At 40.1% G+C, this 19,090-nt stretch overlaps 1 protein-coding gene across 1 annotated transcript; it reads left to right on the top strand.

Annotated features, from left to right (window-relative positions):
• Window positions 1-7,079: 7,079 nt before the first annotated feature.
• map1lc3b (microtubule-associated protein 1 light chain 3 beta) lies at window positions 7,080-17,910 on the top strand. The gene is made up of 4 exons (XM_085464571.1): window positions 7,080-7,363; window positions 10,561-10,616; window positions 15,441-15,547; window positions 16,190-17,910. The coding sequence occupies exons 1-4, from the start codon at window positions 7,324-7,326 to the stop codon at window positions 16,365-16,367; spliced, it is 381 nt and encodes a 126-aa protein (XP_085320697.1). The 5' UTR covers window positions 7,080-7,323; the 3' UTR covers window positions 16,368-17,910.
• Window positions 17,911-19,090: the final 1,180 nt, after the last annotated feature.

The raw sequence follows: 19,090 nt of genomic DNA, 5'->3' as shown, positions 1-19,090 counted from the left end.
GAGTTAGTTTAACTTCCAAAGATTAAATCTGAAATCTGACAAGTGGCAATTGGATGCTGGATTTTCTTTTTTTTCCTTCTTTTTTTGACAGGACAGGGAAAAAAGCTGTGAACTACAAGTGTGGGGACTTTCACATATGCACAGCTGGTTTAGAGAACTGCAAAAATGTAACTGACATGTAGAGGAGGAATGAGATAATTGGTGCATGAGAAAAGATGGATATGGTGTCTGGTCCTGTTTCAGCCCGGGAGGCTGTTAGTCAAAGAGAACATAGCTCACTGCACATATCATACAGGCATGTGAAAAATAAACTCTTCACAGGTCTCTATGCAGTCCTGTGAAAAACTAAGTACACACCATACACACCATGATTCAGTAGCTTGAGGAACCACCTTTAACAGCAATAACTTGAAGTAATTGTTTTCTGTATTACTATCAGCCTTTCACTTGGTTGTGAGGGAATTTCTTTACAGCGTTGATTTGATTCATTGATGTTTGTGGGAATTTATTTATGCACAGCTCTCTTAAGGTTCTGCAACATTTCAATCAGGTTGAAGTCTGGACTTTTAACTGGGCCATTGCAACACCTCGATTTTTTTTACTTTTCAGTCCTTCTGCTTGCTTGAGATCATTGTCCTCCAATTTGGGCCAAACTTTAGCTGTCAGACAAGTTGCTTCACATTTCTCAGGAATACTTTTCGTATTCAGAGGAGCTCATGGTCGACTCAATGACTGCAATGACTCGATGACCATATTCTGGGGCCAAACATCTCCACTTTGCTCTCATCTTTCCAAAGGACATTGTTCCAGACGTTTTGTGGTTTGATCAGTTGCAACTTTGTAAACCGAACTATTGCTTTTCAGAGAGGCTTTCTCCTGGTAGCCTTTCCAAACATGCCGTCCTTGTTCCTTTATTGTTTAATTGTAATGTCATGAACATTAACATTTAACATGTTCTGAGGCCCGTAATTTTAAATTTACATGTTTTTTGTTGTTGTTTGTTTGTTACACTTTCTGGGAGTATTGCACAATCTGGTGTTGAGGTGAATTTGCTGGGACATCCACTCCCAGGTTGTGACATTGTGTTAACTCACAACTAAATGATCCAGACCAGAAAAGTGCCAAAAGTTCTGCTTTTACAGAGTTGGTGATACTTGCTTATAATTAGTTAATATATTTACCCTCTTAATTCCTATAGAAGCAGTAAGGACATACAGGGAGTGCAGAATTATTAGGCAAGTTGTATTTTTGAGGAATAATTTTATTATTGAACAACAACCATGTTCTCAATGAACCCAAAAAACTCATTAATATCAAAGCTGAATGTTTTTGGAAGTAGTTTTTATTTTTAGCTATTTTAGGGGGATATCTGTGTGTGCAGGTGACTATTACTGTGCATAATTATTAGGCAGCTTAACAAAAAACAAATATATACCCATTTCAATTATTTATTTTTACCAGTGAAACCAATATGACATCTCCACATTCACAAATATACATTTCTGACATTCAAAAACAAAACAAAAACAAATCAGCGACCAATATAGCCACCTTTCTTTGCAAGGAAACTCAAAAGCCTGCCATCCATGGATTCTGTCAGTGTTTTGATCTGTTCACCATCAACATTGCGTGCAGCAGCAACCACAGCCTCCCAGACACTGTTCAGAGAGGTGTACTGTTTTCCCTCCTTGTAAATCTCACATTTGATGATGGACCACAGGTTCTCAATGGGGTTCAGATCAGGTGAACAAGGTGGCCATGTCATTAGTTTTTCTTCTTTTATACCCTTTCTTGCCAGCCACGCTGTGGAGTACTTGGACGCGTGTGATGGAGCATTGTCCTGCATGAAAATCATGTTTTTCTTGAAGGATGCAGACTTCTTCCTGTACCACTGCTTGAAGAAGGTGTCTTCCAGAAACTGGCAGTAGGACTGGGAGTTGAGCTTGACTCCATCCTCAACCCGAAAAGGCCCCACAAGCTCATCTTTGATGATACCAGCCCAAACCAGTACTCCACCTCCACCTTGCTGGCGTCTGAGTCGGACTGGAGCTCTCTGCCCTTTACCAATCCAGCCACGGGCCCATCCATCTGGCCCATCAAGACTCACTCTCATTTCATCAGTCCATAAAACCTTAGAAAAACCAGTCTTGAGATATTTCTTGGCCCAGTCTTGACGTTTCAGCTTGTGTGTCTTGTTCAGTGGTGGTCGTCTTTCAGCCTTTCTTACCTTGGCCATGTCTCTGAGTATTGCACACCTTGTGCTTTTGGGCACTCCAGTGATGTTGCAGCTCTGAAATATGGCCGAACTGGTGGCAAGTGGCATCTTGGCAGCTGCACGCTTGACTTTTCTCAGTTCATGGGCAGTTATTTTGTGCCTTGGTTTTTCCACACGCTTCTTGCGACCCTGTTGACTATTTTGAATGAAACGCTTGATTGTTCGATGATCACGCTTCAGAAGCTTTGCAATTTTGAGACTGCTGCATCCCTCTGCAAGATGTCTCACTATTTTTGACTTTTCTGTGCCTGTCAAGTCCTTCTTTTGACTCATTTTGCCAAAGGAATGGACGTTGCCTAATAATTATGCACACCTGATATAAGGTGTTGATGTCATTAGACCACACCCCTTCTCATTACAGAGATGCACATCACCTAATATGCTTAATTGGTAGTAGGCTTTCGAGCCTATACAGCTTGGAGTAAGACAACATGCATGAAGAGGATGATGTGGACAAAATACTCATTTGCCTAATAATTCTGCACTCCCTGTACTTACTGAGCACATTCAAAGTCTGTTAGTGTTTCTGAGTCATAACTATAATATGAACAGCACTGTGTGAAGTACAAGTCTGTTTGTTGCACCTTTCTGAGCAAAGTCACCATGGTGCACATTGACAGGCTAATAATTAGCAATAGCAAGAGGCTGTAAAGTTTACATTTAGACATGTTATTTAAGGGACTGTGTGAAAATTTATCAGGAGTTAGCTTGTAATGTGAAGGACGCAGTGGACTCATATTATTTGTATGTTCTATAACCTGATAGATATTTTAATGGGCTTGGAGATCTGCTGAAGAAATATCATATTTTCTGTCTTATGGATAATTTATTTTAAAGTTAATAAATAAATATAGATAGATAATTTTTGTAATTTGGGGTCAAACTTGGAAGTACTGAGTTGGGTTCAGGAATAATTTTCTCTACTTTTTTATTGATTAGTGGACAGATATCAATTTCAAATATATAAAATAAAATATTCTTTTTGATTAATTATGGAGCCTCTCAAATGAGCTCAACTTCAAACTTTAGACATCAGATGTGATTATGACACAACTTGCATTTAATTTTATTTATATAAGTGTTCTTGTTCTGTTTCACACACCATATATCTAATGACCACGTCCACAGTCTGAAACCTGGACAGAATTTCCTGATGCTGTGTTCCACTGAAAAGCTTGAATGCCAAAAAACAAAGGAGGCAGCCACTTGAACGTGGGGCTCAAGTTTACTACAGACTGGTGAAAAACATCAGCGGGCTGGTGAAGAAAAGAACAGATAATCATATGGATACTAGGTGAGTGGGGGAAAAAAGGTCAGAACAGATTTACCAGGAGGGGATTTCATTATCCTGTGACATATAAAGAGCAGACTGAATGCCCAATGATGAGAGAAGGGCCACAGTTTTATTACACTGCAGATGACTGCTGCATTTCTCAACTGTATTACTGTTTTAGTCTCTTACATAGCCATGTTTTCCTTCTTTTAAAGAACTATAACTTGCAAATAAGGTGGTAACAATGTTCTGGTTTCTCTAAATAATCATACATACATAGATAGATAGATAATGTGAACCGACAGTTCTTCTTGAAACTGGCTGTCTCTACTGTCTGTGCTTATCTTTCTGAATTAATATAGTAAATCAATGAGGTTTAGAGCCCACCACACAACCTCTGCCTTTGCACCTTTGCATCTGTCATGTTATTGACCACACTCATATTGTCCCTCCTTGTAACATATAACACTATAACAGTGTCAACATTTCATATCACACAAATTAGCACTTTATCCGTCTGTACAGCAGACTGAGACTTTGCGAAGGCCTCCTGGTGAGAAGCATGAAATCACACCACCACCACCTAATGAGCGGGGGGAGCAGGAAGGAGGTCCAAATATTGACAGCTAATACTTGATTGAAGGGTCGGGGTGTCCCCCGGCTCGTAGATGTGTGCTCACACACACCTTCATGCGCTACAGCCGTCTCTGACGTGCACAGAGAGAGGTGGATGCCTCACACACAGTCCTCAGGCCCGGCACCCTGCTGAGACAAATACACAGCTTGACTGTAGGAGATCATTTCTAACTGACTTCATTTCTGGCCCAGACACACCCAGTTGGGTGCCAACACGTACACATACACAAACACTGATTTGTCTTCATCCCTATAACACAAACACACCTGACTGAGCAACGGTTGGGGGGTTTCAGGTGGAAGTCCGCAGGGAAGGTTTCGCAGTATGGTCGACCTAAAAATATAAAGTACTGGGAGGTGCTTTGTGGATAAGCTGTAATCCTCTGAACTGGGAAAGAAAGATAAGAAACAACCTCTTAATATGTACGCCTTCATGCTTGTGATAATATGGCATAAAAAGTAGCGGAGGGCTCTTCCGATATAAGATTTATATTATTACAGTAAAAGGAAAACTGAGTGTATTCACTTCAGATTCAGCTGGAAATACAGAGCGTCGATATCCGTGAATCCAGCGCTGTTCGCTTTCACGTTACAATCAGCAACAGGTGATCAGAGTTCTCCACCTGCTGGACAAAAATAACACCTGCAGCTTCTTCTTGATCTCCTCGGTAAGTAATCGGGTACTTTTACCCAAGCACTGCATTTATAGGCGCTCCTAACATTAACTATCAAATCACTTCACTGCACGCAAAATGACCTGTTGTTACTTCGTGGATCTGACATCTTCATGTATGTCCTCGTCTCACAATTGTGGCAGCAGCTTTTGTAAAACCCACAAAAACAGCTAAACACGATCCTACTGCTAGAGGCTGAAAATGTAACCTTAACATAATGGCTTCTTCATCCAGGTTAGGTTTGGCATCAATATATACTAACAGTGACAATCAGGTAATTGGCGCCTGGGCACAGACATGTGGCCTCATCAGGAAAACCCATCAGTCAAATATATTTAGGGACGTTTTCAACTGAAAAGTGATTGACTGAATTATTTTTGTGCTTTTATGATTTTGTTTTGTCTCTTTGTTGTTTTTTTCATATCTGTTTTTTTTGCCTGTAGCAATCACATTTTCTCTTCCTTATATTTAGTTTTCAAAATCTTTTATGGTTATGCTCGCCCTTCAGTCTGTAGTATGGTGTCAGTTTAGTACACACTGTTTACAGGGGCTGTGGGTTTATAACACAACAGATACATAATAATACACCATCACTACAACAACTGAATAAAGTATTATATGTGTTGGAAATTTTGTTGTTCATATGATTTGGCTGATTTGATGTGTTTTAACCACAAGATGGCACTAAATGTTGTGGCTATTAAAGCAGTGGTGGAAAATCTATTTGTAGTCTTTACAATAAGTAAAAACTCCATTACATCTGTTTGCACTCGTTTCTTTTGTGTAACATGGAACCAAAAAATTTAACACTTTCTGAAAAATTCCTAATGTTTGACTTTCTCCTATTTTGGCTCCTCCACAGTTACAACATGCTTGTTAGTGTACAGTACCAAAGAAAAGGCTGCAGAGGTGCAGCTGCTGACTGAGATGATAACATTGCATGCGTGTGGCAGGGATACATACGATTCATCAGTTAATGTTATGGTGATTTTTCTAAAGAGGTATTCTTTTTCTTTCTTGTCTCGTGTTTGCTGCATGTGTTCTGTATAATTACTGTGGATTACTGAATAATTTATGTGGATTTTACTTCACTTATAAATCAGCACGTGCTCCCTTAATTCTTTTAAATAAATGCTATGGATCAACTACTTAAAAGAGATCAGACAAAGCATTACTGGTATGAGAAAAAAAGGAGGAGGAGCAGGTAAACCAGTTTTTCAACAGGGTTGTTAAAAGACTGAACCAGCCTTGTGGTTTCTAGTGTCCCTCCTTAGAATACCTTTCTCCAGCACTACAAGGCCATGAATGGCCGTCTCCTCCCACCAACACTCCCCCAGTCCCTCAACAACAACACTGAAATACTTCCCAGAAGCAGGAGGGCACCTCCACTCATTTCTCCTATGTTCCTTTTATAGACTGCTCCTCTATATGCCATATACTCATCAAATCCAGCTTTCCTATACAGTTCCATGTTTTTGACCTCTCTCTGAGGCTGAAAAAGATCCATGCTTAAGAAGTCCCCACAACTCTCAGTAACTTCAGTGGCTTTTATGTACAATGCTATGAAGTCCTTCAAAAGTCAATTCTACAGCACTTCAAGCTTTTGGTATGTAAATATTTGGACCTGCTGAGGTGTGTGGACTAGAATGGCATCATTGTGAAGGATGCTTCACAGAGCAGAAGTGTTCAAGAAGTATGGTCATTAACACCAGATAAAGAGGACCTATTCTGCTCATTTCCTGCTCTATACTCCATTGGAGTAGCGTACACTTGCATTCTTTTTCTTTTATACTGGCCTCAAGGGCCCAATATAAAAGAAAGGTCGTCGACTGTCTGAATGGGGCTGTTTTAGCCCCCTAATCCAGCTTTCTTCCGATGGGCTGCCCCCTGTTAAAAATCTTATTATTATTATTATTATTATGTTAATTTTTTTGTAAAGCGAAAATGGTCAGATTTCTGAAACTGAAGATAAACTGTTGATATACAAATTAAATTTGTGGCCATTTTAACAATGTTTTCTTTCCATAAACATTTAAACATTTTATTTTATTTTATTTTTTGATAAAATAAGCGTATTTTTTTAATTAAATCATACATATTTTTTAATAGGTTGGTTCAATTTTAAATATCGTCCGTGTGGAGACAGTGGCCGTTAGGGGGAAGAAAAAATAAATTAAAAAGAGGAGGCAGAGGAGAGGAGAGGGGTGGTGCGTGACGTCATGGGTCATGTGACTGGTTTGTTTTGCTTGCTCCAGCTCGCGCTGACAAAAACAGAGGCAGAGGAAGGAAGCGACGACATCAAACCAGCTAGGAGCTCATCTCTATGCGTTGGTGTGTCGCCAAGAAGCTGCCAGCACCGCGGACACGGATAGTTTAATACGTTGTTTTTAGCTTTTATATCGCTGCTTCGAAACAGACACTACCTCCGCCTTCACCTACTGCCAGCTGACCGACTTTGGTGCAACATGCCTTCAGAAAAAACCTTCAAACAAAGAAGGACATTCGGTAGGTCTTACAGTTTCCTAATTTTAACATGTCTCGCTCTGCTTTTCCGCCTTGGGTCGTGGGTTTTCGGTTGTGCCCCGAATTGTCCTCTGAACTGCCCAAAAGTGAATCACAGCGTTGGCGTGCACAGGCCAGGTGGGGGTTAGTTGTTATCCCCGTGCCGAGTATCAGCCTACATTTTGTCAGGCTGCTTCTACTTTCTGCTGCTGCTGATTAACAGAATCAGCCTCCTCGTTGGGCATGTGCTCCTTTTAACTTATAGATGAAAGACAGTTGCTTCCACTCGTGGACTTTGAGCTTTAGATGTAGACGAATATGATGAGGCTGTGAGCTGCTGGCTCGTGTCTCTGTAATGTTTACTTGTGCGAGAGCAGTGCGAGGAAAACAAAGTGGTGTCGAAACGCAGGGCAGAGAGAGGAGAGCTGCAGGATTGGGGGATGGGACAGTTTGTGGAGGAAAAGAAAAGAGTTTAAAAGAGGAGAAAATGTAAAACTGCAACTGAACACGTGGAGTTTACGTGTCCTTCTTTATTTTCTTTCTTCCTGTTTTTCTTTTTTGGTTTTGGTGCACAGGCCATATAGCCTCGATGCAGAGGATACTTTCACTTGTGTTTCCCAGCCAACAGAGCTAAATGTAAGGCCTGCAAACTCACTGCCGAGTTTCCATAACGCAACGATTATTTAACATTCTTATCCTGTTTATTGGGTTTGCTGCTTGTAACTAAACGATGAAAATCATAAACTAAGTTCAACAGACTTGATGGCCAGAACTTAAAAATATGGAACTTTTTTTAAGTGTTGTCGTTCTAGTTTTTGTTTGGTGTAGTTAGTTTTGCTGCTAGAATTTTGAACATCTTTTCAAATCATACGAATTATTCAAATTTGATTTAAAAATAGCATTTTTATCTCAATGAAAAGATGAAATTTGGATGAATGTATTTAATATTTAAATAAAATAATAATGATACCAAAGAGTGACGTTATAAAAGTAGATAACTTTTTAACTTATGTCCGTATCATAATTACTACCTAATAAACAAAGATGTGTACTCGCTGCCTTCAACGTTAGAAGTATGTTTCCCAGCATGACTAAACATGCATGTGCTTCATGTTATTGGTCTAAATATACACAAACAAAGCGTGTGCGTTCCAGCCTGCTCTGACAAACGTGTTATGTGTACATATGATGATGTTAAAGTTGGCATGAAGCTGTGACAGTCCAACAAGTCTGGTCCAAAAACTACTGGTTAACGTGGTCATGTGAAAATTTTTGTAATATTGCCATTTCAGAAACAGTTTTGTGTGTATACATGAATGTTTACTCAGTGATAAGGGTCACTAGCTGGTAGTCATGTTGCCTTTTATCTAATCTTTGTGTTACTGTCCTCTGTGGACAGAATAATCTAGCCCCATGTGTTTAGTTTTGTTTTTTAACATAAATGATCCGTTACGTAGTTACTAGGCTTGTCATAGAATGACTCAGGAACTTAAAGGGAGTTTCCCAGTGTCCCCTTGAGGTAACTGACGAATTCCCAATATTACATAACAAAGATGTATTTAAAAAGCACATCCTTTTAACCTCAAAGTCATTTGCTTCCCATTTAGTTGGTTTTTCTCTCTCCCTTCTTGGTCTGGTCATGAGAGACTGACGCATGCAGAACTTCCTTGTTTCTGATTGAAACGCAGTTATGGAAAAATGTAATAATAGAATTTTTTTTTTCAGTTTTAGCATGAAAATAAACATTTGTGTTTTGGCCGCAGCATGTTAATCAGTTAATTTAGTTAGACAGTCTTACAGTGGCCGCACAGTTTTCTGAACAACAACTTCTTTCAGCGGTGGGTCACAGGGACACCAGAGACTCAAAGCTTCAGTTTTTTTTTTAATTGTCTCTACTCGACTCCATTCAGGTAATTCAAGGTCCAAAATCTGATGTTTAGTTCAAGTAGGTAGTGCTGCTGCAAGTAGAAGGTGATATTTTTGGTCATATGTGCTGGTTGTAGACTGTGTGTACAAAAATTATGTTGCCACCTGTTGGTTTTGGACTAATTTTTATCCCTGTTTTCTGGAGTCAAAAGCATTAGATGACCAGCTGACGCCAACAAGCTTGGTTAGCAGCTGTATCTATAAGCTGTACAGGTGCAGTGCAATGACATGCATATCTGCTAACCATTGCTAATAAACAGACCAATTAATAGTAGAATTTCAATCCAGTCTTTGGGTTATCACTGTGAAGAAAAAACCCAATTATTAGTTCTGCTTTCAGCCAAGATTTCCAAGGAACTAGAATGCACATGTCCGATAAACGCACACAAGATTTGCAATCCCAGTAATCAGTGCAGACTTTGAATAGATAATAAGTGGATCATAATTTTTTGCCTAATGATCTGCTAATCACTGCAGAACAATGCTGTTGCACCATGAGTGGATTTTAGAAAAGCCCATCTTGTTTTCACTCGAGCGCTTTACCCCAGTAAGCAGTTTGTTCCCGTGTGATTCTGTGCTCCATGTCTCTAATCCTACTTTTTCTTTTTAATTGAATTGGACCTATTATGGTTTTCGTTATGTTCTTACATGTATGCACTGTTAAAATAGTGGTTGCTCATACTGAACGTGACTAAACTTTCAACTTTGAGGCACGTGTGTACAAGTTTACCCTGTGCTCTGAAAACGCACTCTGTTTCAGACATTTTTTTTCTGCTCTTGGCTATGTATGATGTCAGTAAGAGCAGGTATCAGATAATATGCTCAGCAACAGCACCCACCTGCTGCCCTCTTTGTTTAGGACAGCCAGTAAGGATTCCTAAAACAGCTTGTACCAAATGAGAGAAGACATATTCTAAACTATAGATCTGTCTAGTACATAAAGCTTACCGGTGTTATAAATGTTTAACGGGACGCTTTTATAATCTGTTTCAGAAATTAGTAGGCAGCCACTTACAGCTGTGACATTGTTTGGTCTGATGTGCATCACCTCGCAAACCTGTTGAACCACAGGTTGTAAAAACAGTCACAGTCACCTGATACGAGAACCAAAGATATTATTGTGCAGATAGGGATATGTAAAACAAACAGCATGCAAATAGGATAGGATTTGCTGCCAGCTTTTTTCTTCTTTTTGCCTTATTTGTCATTGACCGTGTTTGTCTTTTATCAGCTCATTCCGGTTGATGCCCACTGACCTTTTTTCTGCTCCACAGAACAGCGAGTAGAAGATGTCAGACTGATCCGGGAGCAGCACCCCAACAAGATACCTGTGAGTTCAAGTACATGTTTAAAATGTCTGAAGCTGACAGTGATGTTGGTGTGGTTGTGGACAAGTGTGATGTGCAAAGCAGCACACAGGAACTTTCCGCAGTAGAAAATGTTACCGCATATTTCCTGGTTGTAGCTCACAGCGACTGATTAAATGTCTTTTGTCTGAAAGAGCTTTCTGTTCCTCGATGGGATTTTCCAGTCAACTCTGTTGGAGATGCATTTATCATTTTAGCAGTTGTGATGTAGCAGCTGTTTTTTTTCTGGAATGTTGTGTTAAAAGTGGGTGCAGCTGCATTACCATGTAAGTGGCCAGCACCTCTTAGCAACCACCAATAAACAAACGCACACCTCGTGTTTCACCTGCTCATTTTATCAGTGAGATAGAGTATCAGCACAGCTTTGCACCTGTCGTTTCATGTAAGGGCTCTTCTCGTCTGTGTGTTTGTGCACGCTTCCTGTGTGCTCCCCGGGGCTATAAACTGCCGTGTCACAGTAAGTATGAGACCAGAGGCAGATGTGCTGTGTCACTGTAATGTAACTCCACCCAGACAGCCACAGTGGAGCCTGAAGGAGGTGGAGAGGCAGACTGCTAATAGCTTTCACATTAGGGTCAGACTCAGTAGTGTCCTGCTTTCACAATACACAGGGGTCAGCACATGTCTAAATACTTCAGGTGATATAGTAGTCTCGCATCACTCTTTCGCCACATTTCTTTATGTTTTGCTGGGAAAAGGGAAATGTGTTCAGTGATTTTAGGGCTGCACGATTAATCATTAGAAAATCGCGATCTCGATTCATACTTATGTGCGATCTCATTTCCAAATGACAACGATTTAAAAAAAAAAAAAAAAAAAAAAAAAAAAAAAAAAAAAGACAACGACGATTGTACCGCATTTTGATCCGGGACGTAATCTGCATGAAAACAAGCGCTCACTCTTCCTGCTCAACAAATGACAAGGGCGGAGCCTTATACCACGTGATACAGAAGCTGTGCCGTGTGATGCTAAAATTTTTTTTTGTTTCCTGTTCTCATGCTGTCCTACCATGGAAGCATAGCATGAGTAGGGGTCTCTTTTTTTCCTCTTGTACTTTCCCCAGTGTAGTGTACATTTCAATGTTTTTTTCTGATTCTACCAATCTCTGACCTGTATCCCCATGTAATGTTTGTGCTATATGTGTAAGGTCGGGGGGGGTCCTATTTCACTGCAGGGCAACCTGCATGTGACGAATAAAGCTTTGATTGATTGATTGATTGAAATTAGCAGGGAAAAACAACGGAGAGCACGTGACAGGAGAAAATCCGTCCCGGTCAACCACCCAAACATCAATAACGGAAACCTCATACCCTATACACGCCGAACTCCCGCAGGCACAAAGAAATTACGGAGGCTATTATCACCTGACCAAAGATATGGCTCCCATCAACACTGTGCAAAACCAGGGATTTAGGAAAATGATCAACACCCTAGACAAACGCTACACAGTGCCGTCCCGCAACTATTTTTCTATTGTTGCACTACCTGCTCTATACACGCAGCGTCGAGCAACGGTGGAGACGGAATTTCAAGCAGTACAACATTTTGCGGCAACCACAAAACGTGAGACATTTGTTGTTTTGATGTTCAGTTTCAACTGTTACGAAGTTGATGTGCAGTTAATAAGTGCAATAAATATTTATATTGGAAAAGAAAATCGTTAGAGAATCGTGATCTCAATTCTAAGCCAAAAAATCGTGATTCTCATTCTATGCAAAATCGTGCAGTCCTAAGCGATTTATTGAAATGTGCAAACATATGTGTAAATGGAAAACAGAGTGTAGAATTCTACTGAGTCCCATCTGTCTTTTCAGGCCAAGATATGACTTTTGGGATCCTCAAAAGAGTGTCCTTTCAGGTGCAGGTGTACAGCAGAGTGCTGTCCTGTTGAGGTGGCCTCCTACCTGCTCTGTGTCATGCATTTGTGGAGTGATTGTTGGGTTTGGTTGTTTTAGAACTGAAGGCGCTTTTTGGACTTTGCTCCTCCCTGCGCATGTTGAGGTTTCGCCCTGTTAAAAGGGAGTTTTTACTTTCCACTATCAATTGCTTGCTTATAGGAGCTTATCTGATTGCTGAGGTTTCCTCTGTGTTATTGTAGGATCTTTACCATGCAATATAAAGCGCCTTGAGGCAACTGCTGTTGTGATTTGGCGCTAAATAAATAAAGTTGAATTAAATTAAAAAATTGTAAAATGTCTTCATAAACATAAAGAACCCACTTATTATCTTTTCAAGCACTTGAAACTGCCACGACCTGGGTGATTGAGAGCCCACACAGACATGCTGCCTGCAGACAATTTTAAATTATAAGTTTCTTCTGTGCAAATATTTGAATTACCAGGTACTTTGTGCAAGCAGGAGCAGGTTCAACTGTGGGATGAAATCCTCTCTGGGAAAGCAACCGAATGAGCTCTGGCCAGTCAGCCAGCTGCACAGTAAACTTTTAAAGACTGAAGAAGTTGTGCACTAGTAAATCAATCATGGATGACATTGGCTAAAAATAATAATGAAATGCTCTTTAAAAAATTATCAAATATTCATGGTCTGTGTGGAAGCAGACAAATAGTATTTTGTTATCTGAAATAATATATGAACCAATTACTTTGAAACAAAACAGCAAACCAATTTCCAATGTCCAAAACTGATTGCAGCTTCATTTTCACTTGCATTGCTTGATAAACAGCCCCTAACACGACAGTATTGAAAGTCTGGAGAAAGAAAAACAGTACATTTTCTCATCTGTGAGGCTTAAATATTAGAATGTCTTTATCTTGTACTTACTAATAAAATATAAAGTTAGGATTTCTGAACTAAACAGCTGCTCTAACCTTTTAACTTAATTCAAACAGTAAAGTCAGTCTACACATCACTGGCCTGTGAAAGCAGCCTTGTCATTGTCTTGTGGCACTTTCAGCAGAAATGGTGAAGAGGTTTACTGAGGCTGCTGCTTTTCTGCCCAGATGAAATGCATTAGCATGCCAAGCGAAAGCTGAGGAAGCTCTGGGTCAGCAGGTCTCACTGGATTAGTGCTAGAACCCCTTAGTGCTGTGGTCTGGACTGTAAATCTGAAGTTTCCCTTTGTCAACAGGTGATCATCATGCTGGTATTATACTCACTTCTGGACATGCATACAGACAAGTAATTGTTCTCATTAGACTGTTTTCCAGTTTGCACTTGGTGCCCTTGTAGTGCAGCGTCTGCACACTCACAACTTATCGAAGGGCACGCAAGCATTCACACAATTTGTGTTCATGTGATGATAAAATGTAGGTCACTCAGACCCAGGCAGCCTCTCACACACTCATGGACTTCTGTGGGTTGCACTGGGTGGGTCAAGCATGTAGGACACTCACTCAGTTGCAAGAATTTTGTGTAGCTGACGCCTGTGCTATCACACAGTCCGCTAATGTTGTGTAACGTCAGGTCGCAGTTCATCAGATGTTTGCGTTGTCACAGGGGCCTCCGCGGGGTAGAGTCTACAAACCTTCAGTGCTGTGATGCATGGCTTCATTAGTACCAATGTGATCATTACTAAATGCCATAACTTTTTGAAGGGTTTTCCTTCGCAAATACATTCGCTCTGATTGGTTAGCTGACCCAGGAGAAATATGGCAAAGTTGGTTATGTACTATAACCTTAACTATATAAGCTCTAGTATAGCCTTAACCTCGTAAGAGCTGTTGGTTTGTAACAAAAACCAGAAGTTCAACCAGGTTTCAATCAGAATCCAACAAAGGACACAAGAAGATTTGCACTGGACTATTTGTGGTTTTAAACCATGTACCATCAGACAGTGCGGTGTTGCCTCGGTACATTTAAGCAACACTGAACAATAACACACAATAACACCATAATATTGGTTTTTCATTTCCTGAAACGCGAGTGCATGAAACATCTTGTTCACTCCTGCAGCCGACAACAGAACATTGTTTGTGTTCTGCTCACAGTGAGACATGTTAGAATTAGCAGCTTTCCTAAAGTGGAAAGAGGGAGTAATGCCTGCTGCTAGGCAGGCTCTAAAAAAAGAAAGAAAGAACAGTGTCTACATTTTGAATAAGACACGTTAAACACAGAGAAGTGTCTTAAATATTTGCGTAACAAACGAGGAAAGTTGTGCTAAAAAAACACAACCCCACTGCTATATTAGTTCTCCACAGCTATCCAGTCATTCATCATCATTGTCACCCGAACTGGGCTGGATTTGCATTCTTGTTTTCCCTTGTAGTTGCGCTCCATCAGTTAAAACAGCTAATTAAGACAAAACATGTGATCGGAAACTAAGATTGTGAGTGCGGCCTGAGTGACAGTGATTGGTTGTTTTTTGTTAAGAGAAGCTTTGATTCGTTGAACTTATAGGCCGCTTCAGAGCGTTAAGTAGAGGCTGACAGCCTTTGTTTAATCAGCACATCACTGTGAGTTAAATTGGGTTTTGCCAGCCTTTAATACAGAGTCTGATTGTGATTCTTTCTGAAGTGGAGTCTAATCCTGTGGGTTTGAAACCCATCTTACATATCTTAGTAAAACAATGGCATTCCCTTTCAAGTCTAACGCAAATCTTGATCTAGTAGATGTGGATTTAGATTCACAGGGACCCGACTGTGAGGCAGAGAGCTGTGTTCTTGTATTTAACCTCTCCATCTGATATTGGCAGCTCAAGCTTCCTTATTACATCTCACTGGTCTCAGACACACAAAGGGCACAGGAAATGCACCATTCATGGAAGCTGACCAGCTAAAAGAAGAAAAAGAGGAGAAATGAATTGCTGATAAAGTTTTTGCCTCCTGCAGGTGATCATTGAGAGATATAAAGGAGAAAAGCAGCTCCCCGTACTGGACAAGACCAAGTTCCTGGTGCCAGACCATGTCAACATGAGTGAACTCATCAAGATCATCAGGTAGACGCTGACCTCTTCTCCCCTCCTCACCATCTCTCCTTTACATTCATCATTTTCTCCTCTTCAGTTTTGTTTGCTTTTCTTAAATATCTCCAACTCCTCTTTTGTCTGTCTTTTCCTTCACTTTCACTTCTTTTAATTTCCTTTCATCTCCTCTTTCTTTGGTTTTCCCTTTTCCTTTTTTTTTTTAAAAAACGTCTTCATCCCTTTTCCTGGCATCAAATTTCCTTTCTTCTTTCTTTCATCTGTTTTGCATATTTGTTACATACAAAACATATTTGCATATATATTCTTCTTACTTACTCATTCCATGTTCTGTATTTTTAATGACCTCAATATACCAAACCTTTGTTGCACTTTTCTGAGCTAGCAAACATATGGATGGATGGATGGATTGAGGGAGGAAGGGATAAATAGATGGATGCCATATTTTTTCCATACATTTCCTTTTCTCTTTCTTTCAATCTCATATTTTATTCACTCTCCTTCCCCTTCTTTCATTTCCTTTCACAAGTTCTTTTCCACTTCTTGATTTTATTCCTCTCCTATCTATAGTTTATACTTAGGATATTTTTTCCCTCTCACTTTCTTCTATTGTCTCCCCTTTTTCTCACTCTTGTCATGTCTTTCATTCCCCACCAGGAGGCGCCTCCAGCTAAACTCCAACCAGGCTTTCTTCCTGCTGGTTAACGGTCACAGTATGGTGTCTGTGTCAGCCGCCATCTCTGAGGTGTATGAGCGAGAGCGCGACCAAGATGGCTTCCTCTATATGGTATACGCCTCCCAGGAAACCTTCGGCGCTGCCACGACTGCCCAGTGAACAACCTTCCTTCATCCCTCAGTTTCTTCTTCCACTGGACCCGGCGACTGGACAGTTGTAGTTTTTAGTTTCCCCGTCCCCCCTTTCATGTCTCTTGTCACATTCTTTTGAGTATTAACTGTAAGAACTAAAACACAGACACAAACTGCTAAATCTAAACACAGCATCTGATCGTCTGTCAGCTCATTTTGGTCCTGGTTATTTGTCTGTGTGCCGCCACTCTCAGTCTGTAGCATAAAGCCGCAAGGGGTGACCAGAAACAGCAGAGTTTAGGTAGAGAGATCCCCACCCCACCTAAAATGTAACCGACTCAGGCCAATAAGAGTCTTTCCTCTCTGGATAAATCCTGTCCTCTGGCATTTACATGTTGATGGCATTTTCAGTTTCCAGTGTTGTGGCTAAACGTCTCCTAGGCTGTATTTATGTTAATGTATATATAAATTTCAGGTAGTGATGTTACATAAAAAGGTGGTGAGGCTCACCACTTATCTGTGTCTATATATACATTAGACAATGAACAAAGCCAGCCTTCTGTTGCAGTTAGAAGATAAAGCTTGGGGATTTCTTTTGCCAGAGAGATTTGAAAATTAAGAAGAGAAGATCCTTAAGCGTCACGTGTCGTCACATTCCCTTCACGGTCTTCCTTCTTTGCCGTTTTTACACCTTGCTGCATTTTGTAGTCTGAAGCATCCTCGCTGTATGATGTTAGGAAACTGCTTTGCTCTTGAAACAGATGATTGTAGTCCACCGAAAAGAGAAAAAGAAAAAAAAAAGATGCCTCGTTTGTTGGTGTACAGATATTGTTGACTTTGAATATAAAAGGGGTTCCGATGTGAGTGTAACCAAGTTGATTTTTGGACACACTATAAGGAGCGTGGTCTGATTGCACGAGTGACTGGAGGATTGATGGTGTTGCTGGAAGGGAAAAAAAATGCAGAACAGGGGAGGAGTTTGCCATGTCCTCATCCTTTTTTTTTCTTTTTTTTTTAAATTCATTTTTTTTTTTTTTTTGCAGAAACGATGATTGGAGAGAGCAAAACACAGGCAGGTTCACGAACATCGTGTCTGGCTGTGGGTTTTTGTTTTTTTTTCCTTTAACCCACAGGGCTGATTTTTCCCAGAGCTGTCACTGCTGTTCAGTTTCACTTCACTGAATTACAACAAGCACTGTCACTACAGGGGAATTTAGGAATTTACACCTGCCCAGTAGGTTTTTAAAGGGCGGCACTCTTTCACAGATTTGAGTTTTAGCTGCTTTATATCACAGTATTTTTATCTTTTTGGTTCCTTTATTTAATAGGCTTTGTTTTTTTTGACTGTACGATGCGTTGCGACTATTCGCTGTCTGCAGTACAAATAGTTTAAGCTACTGTGTGTTTGTAACAGAGGGGTGGAGCATTTGTGTGTGTGGGTGTGTGCATTGTCCTTTCCGCCTGCTCCTCTGTTTCACACACATCCACATACAGCAATATCACACAGCCTCCTTTATGTATTTATGTTGGTATTTTGTAAACAATAAAAGGAGGGAAAAAAGGTTCCTGTATTTTGTTTTGTTTTCCTGACCATTAAACCCTAAATTGACTTTATTACTGCTACATATGTGAAAGGACAGCATTAAAAGGTGATGCTGTAATTTAAACAATAGAATGCCATATAATGACGTCTGTGCTTACATGTCCAACAGCTGATCACCGATTTGTATAAAAGATGCACATAAAATACGTGATTGCCCGACTGACTAATCACCTTGTCTGTTGCTTGTTTTAATGCTGAAGGGCAACCCTCTTCTGAGTTCTTTACACTGAAAATCAATTAGATTGAACCAGAGCAGACAGGATCATAGCAGTAACAGCAAAAATGCCAAATGTTAGGCAGCTTAGAGAATTCTACTTTTAAATACCACAAATAGGAACCACAAATAAGCCTAAAGCCTTAGAGTAAAGTGCCCTAATATAGTGATACAATATTACGAGATAAGATGGGGCCTGATTATTTAAGACCTTGTATGTGAGGAGAGGCATTTTATATTTGATTTTGGATTTAACGGGGAGTCAATGAAGAAGTATGCCCTCTCTTTCTAGTCCCTGTCAGCACTCTTGCTGCAGCATTTTGGATCAACTGAAGGCCTTTCAGGGAGTTTTTAGGACATCCTGATAATAACTGCATAAAAGTAATTCAGCCTAGAAGTAATAACTGCATAAACTAGCTTTTTAGCATCACTCTGAGACGGGATGTTTCCAATTTTTACAGATATTCCACAAATGGAAGAAAGCAGTCCTGCATATTTGTATAATATGTGCCTTGAAGGACATATTCTGGTCAAAACTGGCTCCCAATGTTCCTCAGTGTTACTGAAGTAGTGAAGAGTTAGGATCTGGTTAGACAGCATGCTATTCAGCTTAGGTAAATCCTTCAAATAACTAGAAAAACAAGATTTTGTACTTCCTGATAAAACAAGGAACAGACAATACTAAATACTGCCAAAAAAAAAAAACCCCAAACAAACAAAAAACAGCCAGTGCAGATATTCAGAGGACAATGGAAAAAGATGTGAAAGTGACTCATACCTTTGACTGCATATAAATGCCGATGCATGTCTTTGACAGTCGCTTAGCCAATTACCGTGGAGCGTGTCCACTGTGTCATCGTCATGTTTCGAAAAGCTAAAATGACGGCAACAAAAACTTTCAGCTTGAGGCTCCGCCTTTTGTTTGTTTTTTTGT

This window comes from Copadichromis virginalis, linkage group LG7 (genome assembly GCF_057382275.1).
Source record: "Copadichromis virginalis isolate Kocher_CV1m ecotype Utaka linkage group LG7, C_Virginalis_male_GT1.1, whole genome shotgun sequence".
NCBI lineage: Eukaryota > Metazoa > Chordata > Actinopteri > Cichliformes > Cichlidae > Copadichromis > Copadichromis virginalis.
Note: the sequence above shows the minus strand (reverse complement) of the source record. Positions and strands in the feature narration are given on the sequence as shown.